The 16,059-nt window shown below is 46.7% G+C and overlaps 1 protein-coding gene and 1 long non-coding RNA gene across 4 annotated transcripts in view; one reads left to right on the top strand and one right to left on the bottom strand.

Annotated features, from left to right (window-relative positions):
- LOC309840252 overlaps positions 1 to 10,508 on the bottom strand; it is a 25,212-nt gene extending 14,704 nt beyond the window's left edge. Inside the window, exon 1 of the long non-coding RNA XR_014298566.1 lies at positions 10,331 to 10,508. This is a non-coding gene — a long non-coding RNA (uncharacterized lncRNA). The remainder of the gene's footprint in view (positions 1 to 10,330) is intronic.
- CHRNA10 (cholinergic receptor nicotinic alpha 10 subunit) lies at positions 10,369 to 16,059 on the top strand (the record flags this gene model as incomplete). Of its 3 annotated transcripts, none has more annotated exons than XM_082749896.1 (6): positions 10,369 to 10,519; positions 11,818 to 11,963; positions 12,416 to 12,525; positions 13,208 to 13,740; positions 14,435 to 14,888; positions 15,288 to 16,059. In XM_082749896.1, the coding sequence occupies 6 exons, from the start codon at positions 10,369 to 10,371 to the stop codon at positions 15,439 to 15,441; spliced, it is 1,548 nt and encodes a 515-aa protein (XP_082606022.1). In that variant the 3' UTR covers positions 15,442 to 16,059. The 3 variants fall into 3 exon arrangements, with proteins under 3 accessions (XP_082606022.1, XP_082606021.1, XP_082606023.1); XM_082749895.1 differs by having other exon boundaries at positions 12,371 to 12,525; XM_082749897.1 differs by having other exon boundaries at positions 12,371 to 12,525; positions 14,435 to 15,394.

Here is a 16,059-nt window from a genome sequence, read left to right as displayed (position 1 = left end):
TGCCAACACCAACACGGGACTCAATCCCAGAGCCCGGGATCATAATCTGAGCAGAAGGCAGATGCTTAACCAACTGAGCCACCCAAGAATTTGAATTGTGTGTCATATGTAGATGAATTCCAAATGTGTTGTTTTGCAAATTGAAGCTAAACAGATAAAAAGCATGTTTAACTCTTCAGTCTGTTCTATATGTGTACTACTTCCTTGCTGTTTTGAAGCACTCTTGAAGTTAGCCTTTATTTTGCCCTTGAGGTAGTCTGCAAAACATTTTTTAATTACTTTTTTAAAGATTTTATTTATTTGATAGACAGAGATTACAATTAGGCAGACAGGCAGAGAGTGAGGGAAGCAGGCTCCCTGCTGAGCAGAGAGCACAACGCAGGGCTCCATCCCAGGACCCCCGGACCATAACCTGAGCCGAAGGCAGAGGCTTTAACCCACTGAGCCACCCAAGAGCCCCAAACATTTTTTTTTTTTTAAAGGAAACTCTAGGGGCACCTAGAAATAAAGGAAACTCTACCAAATGTGAGGCTCATGACTCAGAGATCAAGAATTGCATGCTCTAGCAACTGAGCCAGCTACGTGCCCCTGCAAAACATTTATTTTTTTAAAGATTTTATTTATTTATTTGGCACAGAGAGAGAAAGCACAAGCAGGGGATGCAGCAAGTGGAGGGAAAGCGAGAAGCAGGCTCCCTACTCTCTGATGTGGGGCTCTATCCCAGGACCCTAAGATCATGACCTGAGACGAAGGCAGATGCTTAACGAACTGAGCCACCCAGGTGCCCTGCAAAACATTATTTTTAAGTGTAATTTCTTGTACCCCTATAAGACTGAATAATTGCTGCTAAAAATGGTACAGTAAAAAAGACAGTATCTTTCACCCTCACACCCATTTCTCCAAATACCAACCACCCACTCTTAAGTCTTTCTTCTTTGGCAGGTAAAGTAAACCTGCATTACATTAGTTATGAACCAACTAAATTGATTTAAATTCTATATTTTACATTATTATATAGGAAAATTCACTTTTATTTTGGTGTGCATTTCTGTTAATTTCAACACATACAGATTTGTATAACTACTCCACAGTCATAAAATGTTCTGTCATCCAAAAAATTCCCTCTTCCTATCCTTTTGTAGTCATACCCTACTCATCACTAACTCCTGGCAACTGTTCTCCTTCACTGTTGTTTTAAGATTTTATTTATTTGATAGAGAGAGAGCCATAGAAACCACAAGCAGAGGGAGCAGCAGAGGGAGAGGGAGAAGCAGACTCCATGCTGGGCAGGGAGCCCGAGACAGGTCTCTATCCCAGGACCCAGGATCATGACCTGAGCCGAAGGTAGATGCTAAACCAACTGATCCACCTAGGCACCCCGATTGTTTTTCTTTTCTTTTCTTTTCTTTTTTTTTTTTTAAGATTTTGTTTATTTATTTATTTGACAGAGATCACAAGTAGGTAGAGAGAGAGGCAGAGAGAGAGGGGGAAGCAGGCTCCCTGCTGAGCAGAGAGCCCAATGTGGGACTCGATCCCAGGATTATGACCTGAGCTGAAGGTTGAGGCTTTAACTCACTGAGCCACCCAGGTGCCCCACCGATTGTTTTTCTTAATAGAATGTAATATAAATGGGTTCACGTAATACATAATCTTTTTGTTATTGACTTCTTTCACTTAGTATAATATTTTTAAGTTTCATCCATGTTATAGCAGGTATCAATACTTCATTCCATTAAAAATAACTTTTTTAAAGATTGTATTTATTTGACAGAGACATAGAGAGAAACACAAACAGGGGGAGTGTGAGAAGGAGAAGCAGGCTTCCTGCTGAGCAGGGAGCCTGACTCAGGGCTTGATCCCAGGATCCTGAGATCATGACTTGAGCTGACAGCAGCTGCTTCACGACTGAGCCACCCACGCACCCCTCCATTTAAAAAAACTTTTTTAAGACTTAATTTTTTTTAGGGACGCCTGGGTGGCTCAGTTGGTTAAGCGGCTTCCTTCGGCTCGGGTCATGATCCCAGCATCCTGGGATCGAGTCCCACATCAGGCTCCTTGCTTGGCGGGGAGCCTGCTTCTCCCTCTGCCTCTGCCTGCCACTCTGTCTGCCTGTGCTTGCTCTCGCTTCTCTCTCTATGACAAATAAATAAAATCTTAAAAAAAAAAAAGACTTAATTTTTTTTTAGAGGAGTTTTAAGGTTACATCAAAATTGAATGGAAGGTACAGAGATTTCCCATATTCCCCTGCCCCTACACATGCATAACCTCCTCTATTATCAGCATTTCCCACCAGTATGGTACCAGTTGATGAACCTACGTTGACACTTCTTTATCACCCAAAGTCTACAGGTAGTGAACTTTACATTGTTGATTCTTGGTGTATGGCACATTCTATATGTTTAGACAAATGTATAATGACATGTATCCACCGTTATGATATCATACAGGGTAATTTCATTGCCCTAAAAATCCTCTGTGTTCTGCAGATTCATCTCGTTGGCCCCACCTACCACCCCCAGCAACCACTGAACTTTTTACTATCTTCATAGTTTTGTCTTTTCCAGAATTTTATGTAGTTCGAATCAATACAGTATATAGTCCTTTCAGATATTGCTTTCATCATATTGTATTAACATGCTTTTAAATTTCCCCCTTGTCTTGTCTTAGCTTAATAGCTCATTTCATCTTAGCATTGAATAGTAAATAGTCCATTGTCTGATGTAGTTTATCTATCCATTCATCAAAGGACACATTTTTATCTTTTGGGTTTATGGGTTTGTGATTTTCCTTTGTTTTTAAATTTTTTGTTTCTTAAAAATTTTACATGGTTTATATTGTTTGGTTTTTGAGAAATTCTTCTATATATTCTGCATGCAAGTTCTTTGCTGGCTATGTAATTTGTAAATATTTTCTCACAATCTATAGTTTGTCTTCCTAGTATCTCAATAGTGTCTTTACAGTCTCTGCCTTTTAATTTTTTTTTTAATTTTATTTATTTATTTGACAGAGATCACAAGTAGGCAGAGAGGCAGACAGAGAGAGAGAAGAGAAAGTAGGCTCCCAGCTAAGCAGAGAGCCCAATGTGGGGCTCGATCCCAGGACCCTGGGATCATGACCTGAGCTGAAGGCAGAGGCTTTAACCCACTGAGCCACCCAGGTGCTCCTCTGCTTTTTAATGTTTTTAGGCCATTTACATTTACTGTAAATATTTTAAATTTGAATTTAGGTTTAACAGTTTATTATTCTATTTTTGTCCCTTTGTTTTTGTTCGTCTCTTTCCCCTCTCAGCTGTTATCTCTTTAATGCTGACTCTCCCTATTCTCTGATTTTCTCCTTCCGAAGTTCTGATTAAGTATATATTTAACCTTCACATTTTTTCTTCTGCTTCCTAAATTCTTATTTTCTTTCTTTTATCTTCCTGGTTTGTATTTATGTAATTTCTTCAACTCTGTCTTTAAATTCATTAGTTATCTTTTCAACTGTCTCTGTTCTGTTAATTTTTAAATTATTAATTTCAGTAAATTATGTGGTTGCTTTTTATTTTTTATTTTTTTAAATATTTTTTATTTTGACAGAGAGAGATCACAAGTAGGCAGAGAGGCAAGCATAGAGAGAGAGGAGGAAGCAGTCTCCCCACCCAGCAGAGAGCCCGATGCGGGGCTCAATCCCAGGACCCTGAGATCATGACCTGAGCTGAAGGCAGAGGCTTAACCCACTGAGCCACCCAGATGCCCCTGTGGTTGCTTTTTAAACCTAAGTATTCATTTTTTAAAATTAACATATAATTTATTATTTGTTTCAGGGGTACAAGTATGTGATTCATCAGTCTTACACAACACACAGTGCTCACTATAACATATACCCTCCCCAGTGTCCATCACGCAGCTACCCCATCCCTCCCACCCCCCTCCACTCCAGCAACCCTCAGTTTATTTCTGAGATTAAAAGTCTCTTATGGTTTGTCTCCCTCTCTGGTTTCCTCTTGTTTCATTTTTCCCTCTCTTCCCCTCTGATCCCCTGCTTTGTTTCTCAAATTCCACATATCAGTGAGATCATATGATAATTATGCTTAGCCTAATACCCTCTAGTTCCATCCACATCGTTGCAAATGCCAATATTTCATTTGGATAATATTCCTTTTTTTTTTTTTAATTTACTTGACAGAGAGAGATCACAAGTAGGCAGAGAGACAGACAGAGAGAGAGAGGAGGAAGCAGGCTCCCTGCCGAGCAGAGAGCCCGATGCGGGACTCGATCCCAGGACCCTGAGATTATGACCTGAGCCGAAGGCAGTGGCTTAACCCACTGAGCCACCCAGGCGCCCCTGGATAATATTCCTTTGTGTATATATATACATCATATATAATGTGTGTGTGTTTATCTGTTGATGGACATCTGAGCTCTTTCCATAGTTTGGCTATTGTGGACATTGCTGCTATAAACATTGGGGTGCAGGTGTCTCTTTGGATCACTACATTTGTATCTTTGGGGTAAATACCCAGTAGTGCAATTGCTGGGTCATAGGATAGCTCTATTTTCAACTTTTTGAGGAACCTCCATACTGTCTTCCAGAGTGGCTACACCAGCTTGCATTCCCACCAACAGTATAGGAGGCTTCCTCCTTCTCCAAATCCTCACCAATATCTGTCGTTTCCTGACTAGTTAATTTTTACCTGCTCATTTTTGATAGTTCTCTTATTCCTTAATAAATTTTCAATCCTTTGTATTTAAATCATAGTATGCATACATATACTTTGTTTTTAAAATTGGCTGTATAGTTGTAGCATAGAAAGGCATGAACTTTGGGGTGCCTGGATGGCTCAGTTGGTTCAGCATATGCCTTTGGTTCAGGTCATGATGTCAGGGTCCTGGGATGAAGCCCCACATTGGGCTCCCTGCTATGTGGGGAGTCTGCTTCTCCCTCTGTCCCCTGCCCCACCCCAACTTGTGCTCTCTCTCTCTCTCAAATAAAATCCTTAAAAAATTTTTTTAGAAAGGGACTCCTGGGTGGCTCAGTTGGTTGAGCGGCTGCCTTTGGCTCGGGTCATGATCCCAGCGTCCTGGGATCGAGACCCGCATCAGGCTCCTTGCTCCACAGGGAGCCTGCTTCTCCCTCTGACTCTGCTTGCCACTCTGTCTGCCTGTGCTCGTTCTTGCTCTCTCTCTCTCTGACAAATAAATAAATAAAATCTTTTAAAAAAAAAATTTTTTTTTTAGAAAGACATGGACTCCAATGATCAGTATTTAAATCCTGAGTCCATTGGTATATATTATAGAATCTTGAATAAGTTATTCCTGTGCCTAAGTTACCTCATTTATAAAATGGAACAGATAATAGTATTTACTTTATAGAGTGTTGTAAGAATTATGAATTAATGTATGTTACAGTGCTTAGAGCAATACCTAAAATATATTATTCAAATTATTATTAATTAAAATGTTCAATATTTGTGATTGCTCTTGTTTCTGTGGTTGTTTTCTTGTTTCAGCTAATTCTCATTCACGATGGAGTATGATATTTTTGGCAACAGCTTTATTGAGATATAATTCACATACACATACCATACAATTACCCACTTAAAGATTTTATTTTTAAGTAATCTCTACACCCAGTGTGAGGCTCAAACTTACAACACTGAGATCAAGCTCTCATGCTGTACCAACGGAGCCAGCTAGGCACCCCTACCTACAATTACCCATTTAATGTATACAATCACCCTTATTACAAAGCTGGACAAAGACACTACAAGAAAACTATAGACCAGTATCTTGCATGAACATTGATGCATAAATCCTCAACAGAATACCAGCAAATTTAATTCAGCAGCATAGCAAAAGGATTACACACCAGGACCAAGGAGGATTTATTTCTGAAATGCAAGGATGGTTCAACATATGAAAATTAATCAATGTAATACACCACATTAACAGAATGGGGGGGAAGCACATGATATTTGACAGAATTCAATATTTTTTCATGATAAAGACACTTAACAAACTAGGAATAGAAGGAAGCTACTTTAACATAATAAAAGCCATATATAGGGGTACCTGGGTGGCTCAGTCAGTTAAGTGTCCAACTCTTTGTTTCAGCTCAGGTCATGATTTTAGGGTCTTGGAATTGAGCCCTGTGTCAGGCTGTGCACTTGCCACAGAGTCTGCTTGAGGATTTTCTCTTTCCTTCTCCCTCTGCCCCTCCCACTGCTCCCACTTACTCTCTCTCTCTCCCCCTCTCTCTTTCTCTCAAATTAATCTTTAAAAATAAATAAAAGCCATATATGAAAACCCACAACAAACAGCATATTCAATGGTGAAAGAATGAAATCTTTTCCTCTAAGATCAGGAAAAAGATAAGGATATCTACTTTCACCACTTATATTCAACATAATATTGGAAGTTCTAGCCAGAGCAATTAGGAAAAAAAGACAAATAAAAGATATCCAAATGGGAAAGGAAAAAGTAAAAGCTGTTTGCAGATGGTATGATCTTATATGTAGAAAACCCTAAAGATTACACCAAACAATGATAATAATAATGACACAGTTCAACAACAACACTGTTAGAACTAATAGATGAATTCAAAGAAGCAGTACACAAAACAAACATGCAAAAATCAGTTGCATTCTATACACTAACAATGAGCAATCCAAAAAGGAAATTACAAAAACAATTCCATTTTCAATAGCATCAAAAAGAATAAAATCATTAGGAGTGAACATAACCAGGGAGGCAAAACAATGTACACTGTAAATGTAACACTGCTTAAAAGAAATTAAGACACAAATGGAACGACATCTCACATTCATGGAATGGAAGACTTAAAATGTCCATACTAACCAAAATGATCTATAGCTGTAATGCAATCCATCTCCAAATCTCAGTGGCTTTTTTTTTCCAGAAATATAAAAATCCAAACTAAAATTCATAAGGAATCTCAAGGGACTCTAATAACCAAAACAGTCCTGTCTAAAAGACCAAAGCTGGAGGACTCACATTTCCTGACTTTAAAACTTAATGCAAGGCTATAGTAATCAAAACAGTGCTGGGGCACCTGGGTGGCTCAGTGGGTTAGGCCTCTGCCTTCAGCTCAGGTCATGATCTCAGGGTCCTGGGATTGAGCCCTGCATCAGGCTCTCTGCTCAGCGGAGAGCCTATTTCCCCCTCTCTCTCTGCCGGCCTCTCTGCCTACCTATGATCTCTCTCTCTCTCACTCTCTCTGTGTGTCAAAAAAATGCATAAATCCTTAAAAAAAAACCAAACCAAACCAGTGTGGTATGGGCATAAAAAACAGACATATAGACTAATGGACTAGAACAGAGAGCCCAGGAATAAACCCTCACATATATGGTCAAATGATTTTTGATAAAGGTGCCAATGGGAGAAAGCACAGTCTTTTCAACAAATGATGCTAGGAAAACTGGATATCTACATGCAAAGAAACGAACTTGGACCTTTATGTAAACACCATGTGCAAAAATTAAAGATGGATCAAAGACTTATTAGATGTAAGAACTAAAACTATAAAACTCTGAGAAGAAAATATAGGACAAAAACTTTGCAACATTGGATATGGCAATGATTTATTGGATATGAATTCAAAGTGCAGACAAAAATAATATATATAAATTAAGCTTTATAAAATATTTAAAATTTTGTTCACCAAAAAATAAATCAACTGAGTAAAAAAGCAACCCATAGAATGGAAGAAAACATCTGCAAATTACACACCTCATGAGGGATTGATATCCTGAATACAAAAAAGAACTAGAACACAACAACAAAACCCAATTTAATAAATGGACAAAGGACTTGAAAAGACATTTCTCCAAAGAAGACATACAAATGACCAATGAACACATGATACGATGCTTAACCACTAATTAGGGGAATGTAAATCAAATACAGTGAGATATGACTTTGTGCCCATTAGGATGGCTAGTATAAAAACAAAACAAAACAAAATAAAGTAACAGCTGTCAGTGAGGATGTGGAGAAATGGGAACCACTGAACCCTATTGGTGGGGAAAAAATATTATAGCCACTGTAGAAAGTAGTATGGTGATTACTCAAATTATAAAAAATAGAATTACCATATGACCTAGTCATTCCATTTCTGAGTATATAATCCAAAAGAACTGAAAGTAAGTCTTTTTTTTTTTTAATTTATTTGACAGAGAGAGATCACAAGTAGGCAGAGAGGCGGCAGAGAGAGAGAGAGGAGGAAGCAGGCTCCCTGCTGAGCAGAGAGCCCGATGCGGGACTCGATCCCAGGACCCTGAGATCATGACCTGAGCCGAAGGCAGCGGTTTAACCCACTGAGCCACCCAGGCGCCCCTGAAAGTAAGTCTTGAAGAAATATTTCTACTTCCTTACGCAGCAGTATTATTCACACTAGCTAAAATGTGGGAGCAACCTAAGTATTCCTCAGGGAATGAATGGATAAGCAAAATGTAGTATATACATACAATAAAATATATACAGCCTTAAAATAAGGAACTTCTGACATGTTCGATCCCAGGATCGAACCCTACGTTGGGTTCACGGTTCAGCAAGGAGTCTGCTTTTCTCTCAGCCTCTGCCCCTTTTTCCCCTGCTCGTGCTATCTCTCTCATAAATAAAACCTTTTTTTTTTTTTTAATGAAGAATATGTGATTCCACTCACATGAGCTATTAAGTCAAAATCATGAAGAGAGAAAGTAGAATAGTGGTTGCCTGGGGCTGGGGGCTTGTGAATCTAAGGGTGTGCTCCTGAAGATAGAATATTCTAAGTAATTCACTGGGATTATAGTATAAATGCTTTTTGTTAACTGCTGTGCATCAGGCAATGTTCTAGGCACTTGCCTTGTGTTATTGCTTGTTTCATTTATTCCTTATAACTTCCGAAGTGAGGACTGTTAATCACATTATCCTGTATGAGAAAACAAACCCAGAGAGTTTCAATACCTTGAACAGGTCAAACTGCTCATAAGACAGAGCTGAAGGTGACTCTAAAGCCTGTGTTTTTCCTGCTACCCAATGTCACCTATGGTGTTGGAGCATGGAGAGAACATGGAGACTTGGATCGGGATAGCTGTAGGGAGCTGGAGATGAGGATGTGAGCTGCATCTCCAGCTTTGCGGGGCCACCTGGAGCCACAGGCTCAGCTAAGGCTCAGTCCCATTCCCCCCAGGAGGGGAGAGCTTGCTTGGCACAAAGTGCCCAGCCTGGACCGATGTGTTCCATCTCTTACTGGAGGCAGAGCTGTCAGTCTAAAGGGAGCCTCCAGCTGGGTGGGGGGACAGAGTAACTGGGTGATGGGCATTAAGGAGGGCATGTGATGTGATAAGCACTAGGTGTTATACATAGCTGATGAATCACTACACTCTACCTCTGCAACTAATGATATGCTATATGTTAACTAACTGCATTTAAATTAAAAAATTAAAATAAAGGGAGCCTTAAGAATTCAGCAATGGGGATGCCTGGGTAAGTGTCTGCTTTCAGCTCAGGTCATGACCCCAAGGTCCTGAGATCGAGTCCTGCATTGGGCTCCTTGCTCAACAAGGACCCTGCTTCTCCCTCCCCCTGCTTGTGCCACCCCCACCTCTCTCTCTGAAAAATAAATAAATAAAATCTTGAAAAAAGAGAATCCAGCAATGGTGGCAGAGCTAGGAGGACACCACCATGCACGGCTCTGACCCCTGACACTCTTAAGCCCAGTCTTTTGCAGATCCTGACCCCAGCATCTCTGCTCTCCAACACCCCAGGCTGCGCTTGAGCTGAGCCTGGGTGCTGCATTATGATTTGAATAATTTAGGTCCCAGTAACCTGAGGTGCCAGCTTCAGTTGCTCTGTTCCCATGGGCACAGGTGTCCCAGCCCTGTAAATAAGCTAATGAAAAGGGCGAAGGGGAGGGGCCTGCAGCCCTATGCCTCAGAGGGCTCAGGGCTGATGAAGAGTCCTTGCCCCTGTCCTGCTGAGAGTGTACCAGGCTCATCCGGAGTCGAGGTATGGGGGCCAGAGAAAGGAAGTTAGGGGGTTGAAATAGAAGGCGAAAGGAAGAGAGAGTGGAAGGAGGAAGACCAAAGTCAAAGAGGCAGAGAGCAAGAAAGAGTTCCAGAGGAAGAGACACAAGGAAATGGAGATAGAGAGGCTGAATGGGAGGTAAGAGGGGCGGGGGGATTGGGGAGAGTAGAGAAAAGGGCAGGGACAGAGACTAGAAGAGGCAAGGACCGGCGGAGGAGAATGAGCAGATGCCAAGATCAAGTACTAAAACCCAAGGGCAAGTACAAACAGGAGGGTCAGAAAACTGGAAGGGCCACAGGGCTCCTCAGCAGAGATCTCAGTCTTACTTCTGACTTCCAGGTATCGTCCTTGCCAGCACAGCCTGATGCTGCCCTCTGTGGGGTCCCAAGACTCACACCCTCGGAGCAGCCCTAAGTCTTGCTGTGGCAGGAGCATGGGGCCCAGGAGCCACCACTTCAGCCTCGGCTTCTCGATCTCCAGCCTGGGCCTTCTGTTTCTGTTCTCACTGTTTCCAGGTGTGACGTGCAGTAAACCAGCCCTGCACCAGCGGGCCCTGCAGCTGTTTCCCTTCTTCCCCAGATCTCTGTCCACATCCAATTTCTCTTTACTGGGAATTTCTCTTTGCTGGGAACCAGCACTCTATCTGGGTAGCATGGAGGATGGAGGTGCTGAAGAGAAGGACAGGAGACCTGCCTGGCTCTGGTGGGAGCAGTGATGGACAAGCCAAGGGGGTGAGGGTGGGGCAGATTATGAAGGTAGTTGAACGCCAGGCAGAGTTTGGATTTTATCCAGCAGGCAATGGGGAGCCATTGAATAGTTTTAAGCAGCTACTGGCTTGGTCAGACTTGAGTGTTTAAAAGCCTCATCTCAGAAATGTGGGGGAGGGTGAAAGAGGCTGCACCAGCAGCAGGAGCTGTGAAGAGGCTGCTGCTGGGTCCACTCAAGCTGCAGGGGTGACCAGACATTCAAAGGATGCCCAGCAGCATGGCTGACAGGACCTAGGTACGGGCAGGGGTGCAGAGGGAGGTGGCAGAAAGGAAGGATAACTCCCAGATTTCTGGCTGACGTCATGGGGGGTTGGGTGCTGTTTGCTGAGAGGGACCACAGAACAAGGAACAGGGTTTCAGAGCATGGGGGTAGGAAATGAGTTCCTATTTTGGACCTACAGAGTTTAAGAAGCCAATAGGACGTTCAGGAGTGAACTGTTGTGTTTATGGGTCTGGAGCTGAGGAGAAAAATTCAGGCTAAAAAGAAAAGGACAATGACAGGCTTTTGGGGAACAACACGTGAGTCAGGGCCTGAAAACAATGTGTGTCACGGAAGCCTAGGGAAGAGAGTGTTTTCAGGACAGAATGGCCCATGGCATCAGAAGCTTTGAAAAAATCCATAGACTTGTAGCTGGATAAGTGGAAATAGGTTAGAGAGAAAGTAGGGGGTGGTGGCAAAGGGGCTCACAACACCTAGGTGAGGGGCGGTACTCCTGTCACCTATTTGGGCCCCTCTGGCATTCGCAGTAGGGTGGGCAGAACCCAGGTCTTTAGGAAGGGAAAAGGTGGGGAAGAAACCTGTCAGCCTTGCTCCAGAAGACAGTATCAATTCACTCCTCGGCCTCCACCTCGCTCTTCCACGGAGGCAGTCCAGGGAGGAGGGACAGCCACAGCTAGATGGACAGAGCAGACCTCAGGAGGGCCAAGTTGGTAGCCATGAGACAGCAGACCAGGTGACAGGGCCCCAGCCACAGGCAGGTGGAGGGTGTGAACAGAGGCCTCTGGACAAGGTCTCAGATGGACAACCCTTCTTCTTGGTCCCCCAGAGTGCTTGGGCGCCGAGGGCAAGCTGGCTCACAAACTCTTCCGTGATCTCTTTGCCAACTATACAAGTGCCCTGAGACCCGTGGCAGACACAGACCAGGCTCTGAATGTGACCCTGGAGGTGACATTGTCCCAGATCATCGACATGGTGTGTTGTGGTGGTAGTGTCAAGGAACTGGCGTGGGGGTGGGGTGGGGTGCAGTGAGAGACTGGGATTATTCTCCAAACAATTCTTTTCTATAAATGTTAATATTAACAACAACAATAATAACCGATACTAATTGTTGGGTGCCCACAGTGTGCTCAACACTTTGCACACTTGCATTCCTGCCTGGCAGGAATTATCACCCATGTAACTACTAAGGAAACTGAGGGCTAAAGAAGAAAAGGAACTGCCAAGGTCACATAGCAAGGTCAGGCCTGTGTAGGAACTGAACTGTGAGACAGCTGGTTTTGTGGTCCCTCCAGAGCTCTGTAGGTGAGTGTGTTACACACAGGGAAGGGTGTGCACATAGATGTGTCCACCTTTATGCCCACTCCCTGCCCCCCACTTAGGATGAGCGGAACCAGGTGCTGACCCTGTACCTGTGGATCCGACAGGAGTGGACAGATGCCTACCTACGATGGGACCCCGATGCCTACGGTGGCCTTGACGCTATCCGCATCCCCAGCAGTCTCGTGTGGCGACCAGACATCGTACTCTACAACAAGTAGTGTCTTCCTGGGCCCCTCCCCTATCATAACCCCTCCCCACTGTTGCCCCAGGCTCTAGGTTATCCACTGATTCCCCATCCCCACCCCCCCAAACCTAACCTGGAAGCTTTTCCCCCAGGACCCTCCTAAGCTGCCAGGAGCTCACAGCCCCTCCAGGACACCCCCTCTTTAGTCTGTCCCAAGCCGACGCAGGCTGAATGTCTCCTGGGAACTCACTGTGTAGTCCAGGGCCAGTTCCGTGCCCCTCACAGAGAGGGTTCTGGGAGGCAAGTGCCCCTGACGGCATTCTCCACCCTCTCAGGCCTGCTCCAAGTCTCTCAGGACTCCCCGAGGGCCTGCCTGGGGACTTCCTCCAGGGCATATCCCTGTGGAGCCCTCCTTGATGCCACCTAAAGCAGTTCAGTGTTTCCCAGACAACATAGAGCTCTGCATGTTTTCCCCGGGGGCCCTCCAGGAGATTCTCACATGACACCATGCAGCCGGGCGTCGGCTCTTGCAGATGGGTTTTCACACTGCCCGGGCCTAGATCTGGGTCTCCTTTCGGCCCTGCAGGCGCCACCCCTTCTAAGCCTCCAAAGGCACGCAGGTGCCTCTTTGCCACCTGCTCTGTCCTCTGCGCGGCCGGCAGGCTCCGCGCGCGCTGCCGCCTCAGGGAGTCCCACCCTGCCTGCCCCGCAGGGCGGACGCGCAGCCGCCGGCCTCCGCCAGCACCAACGTGGTCCTGCGGCACGACGGCGCCGTGCGCTGGGACGCGCCGGCCATCACGCGCAGCTCGTGCCGCGTGGACGTGTCGGCCTTCCCGTTCGATGCGCAGCGCTGCGGCCTGACGTTCGGCTCCTGGACGCACGGCGGGCACCAGCTGGACGTGCGTCCACGCGGCACCGCCGCCAGCCTGGCCGACTTCGTGGAGAACGTGGAGTGGCGCGTGCTGGGCATGCCGGCGCGGCGGCGCGTGCTCACCTACGGCTGCTGCTCGGAGCCCTACCCCGACGTGACCTTCACGCTGCTGCTGCGCCGGCGCGCCGCCGCCTACGTGTGCAACCTGCTGCTGCCCTGCGTGCTCATCTCGCTGCTCGCGCCGCTGGCCTTCCACCTGCCGGCGGACTCGGGCGAGAAAGTGTCGCTCGGCGTCACAGTGCTGCTGGCGCTCACCGTCTTCCAGCTGCTCCTGGCTGAGAGCATGCCGCCGGCGGAGAGCGTGCCGCTCATCGGTGAGCCGCGAGGGGGCGGTGCTGGGGGGGCAGGGGCGCGAAGAGAGAGCCTCCGCCCCCCAGAGACGGTCTCCCGCCCCAGGCTCGCGGGTCTCCACAGGGGCGGGGCGGGGCGGGGCGGGGTAGGGTAGGGTAGGGACCGGCCCCCCGCAGCAACCCCAGGTCGGTGCGGGAGGAGGGAGCATCCTGGGAGCGTGCCTCATTCGGAGATGGAGGGGAGAGGAGGGACACCCCACCCCTCACCTGTCCTAGCCGGCAAAATGCGTTGAGTTCTGGCTGTGTGCCAGGCCCTCTCCTAAGCACGTGACTTTTTCTTTTTTTTAAATTAACTCAGAGAGGCATCATGACACATCTAGAGGTAGGTTCTGTTATCCCAGTTGTGCAAAAGGATCAGTAACTTACCCCCAGATTGCGCTCGTACCATTTGAGAGTGACTGTCACGGTCTGTGGGGGAGTGCAGTGTCCAGCAGTGAGGAGAACAATTAGGGAGCAGGTAGCTTCTGAGAACCCGCTTGTAAGAACAGGGGATGAAGAGATCTTGGTCCTTATGTCCTTCCTGGTTCCATCCATTGGGATTGGAGGGTCCTGAAAGCCTCAGGGTGGGTGAGCTGGTGCCTGTTTGTGTTGAGGCGGTGGTCAAGCTCAGGTCCCCTGAGTTCTTGTTTTGGGCCCCAGATTACTCTCTCTCTTGCAGGGAAGTACTACATGGCCACCATGACCATGGTCACATTCTCCACAGCGCTCACCATCCTTATCATGAACCTGCACTACTGTGGTCCCAGCGCCCGACCAGTGCCAGCCTGGGCTCGGGCCCTCCTGCTGGGACGCCTGGCACGAGGCCTGTGCGTGCGGGAACGAGGGGAGCCCTGTGGGCAGTCTAGACCACCTGAGTCACCCCCTAGTCCCCAGCCTCCTAACGGAGGTGCCCGCCCTCCAGCAGTTCCTTGCCGTGAGCCCCAGTGTCTGTGCCGTCAGGAAGCCCTCCTGCGCCACGTAGCTACCATTGCTAACACCTTCCACAGCCACCGGGCTGCCCAGCGCCGCTATGAGGACTGGAAGCGACTGGCCCGTGTGATGGATCGCTTTTTCTTGGGCATCTTCTTCTCCATGGCCCTGGTCATGAGCCTCCTGGTGCTGGTGCAGGCCCTGTGAGTTCCAGGGGTCTGGTGCAGCCACAGTCCCTCCAGAGAGGAATGGAAAGGCCAGGTGGTGGTTGGCTCTCTGCTAGGCCACCTAGTCTCTCCCCACTGTGCCTAAGAGCTGGCGACACTCTTCCTCCAGGCTTAGCACTGCTGATTTCACAAACCACAGGGATCGCTTGTCTATATACCCTAAACCTTAAGGGAAATCCATAGCTTGCCACTGCCCTAATTCCTACAGAAGGGGCACTCTAAGAAGGGCCAAGATCGAAACACAGTCCTGGAGGGGCAGAATTGAATTTCGACGCTGCATGTTAGAGCTTTTGGTGGCGAGAGTGCAGGTCACATGAGAAACAGAACGACCATACTTCTTGTTTTCTCTTCCTTCCTCCGTGGCTGCTGCGTTAGGAAGGACTCGGGGAAGGGGATCCAGAATTCATTCTCTTGTTTCCAGAGGAGGCCACATGAGGATTCAGCCCCAAAGACTCAACTTACAATAAAGTGTGTGCCTCACACCTCTTCAATGCTGTTTTACCTCGGGGCCTGTGGTAGTGGAAAGTAGGGGTCCAGGTTTGTGTCTTTAGAGACAGGAGCCTTAGGACGCATAGATCAAGGCAGAGATTATGTCTTTGCTGACAAGAATTCAATGGAGTCTTCAGGTGAGACCCTGGCAGTGGACCTGATGCTGTCTCTGCTGTCTGTCCTGCTCTCTGCCCTCTGGAGCTGGAGCCCGTCCACATCATTCCCACACACTGACATTCAAAGAGCTTCAAAGTGACCAAGGTGGGGCAGTGCAGCAGTGAGACATTCACGAGGGGTTTGTTTCTTTCCGACTGTCACGTGTTGTCTGTCTGGCACCACCCCTGTGCTTTAGACCCAGTCCCTGCACTCAGGAAGCTCCCAGACTGACATGGGAGACAAACACTAACATGTGGTGTAGGGAAGCTGCCAGGGACCCGTGGGAGCAAAGAGGCAGGAGCCCTAGCCCAACCAGCTGGGGGAGGTCAGAGAAGCCTTCCTGGAAGAGTGAATGGGAGCTTTCCAGGTGCATATGTGAGCCACAAGTAATACCAGCAAATACCGTGGCCAAGTGCTTTCCTCCCCAATCCCTCCTCAAACTAGTTTCATCGTTAGTCTCCAAATGAGTGGGTTGCCTGCCATTAAAGACTGCTGCCCCCTT

This window comes from Mustela nivalis (assembly GCF_964662115.1).
Source record: "Mustela nivalis genome assembly, chromosome: 9".
Lineage (NCBI taxonomy): Eukaryota > Metazoa > Chordata > Mammalia > Carnivora > Mustelidae > Mustela > Mustela nivalis.
The sequence above is the reverse complement of the archived record's forward strand: the minus strand, read 5'-3'. Positions and strand labels throughout refer to the sequence as shown.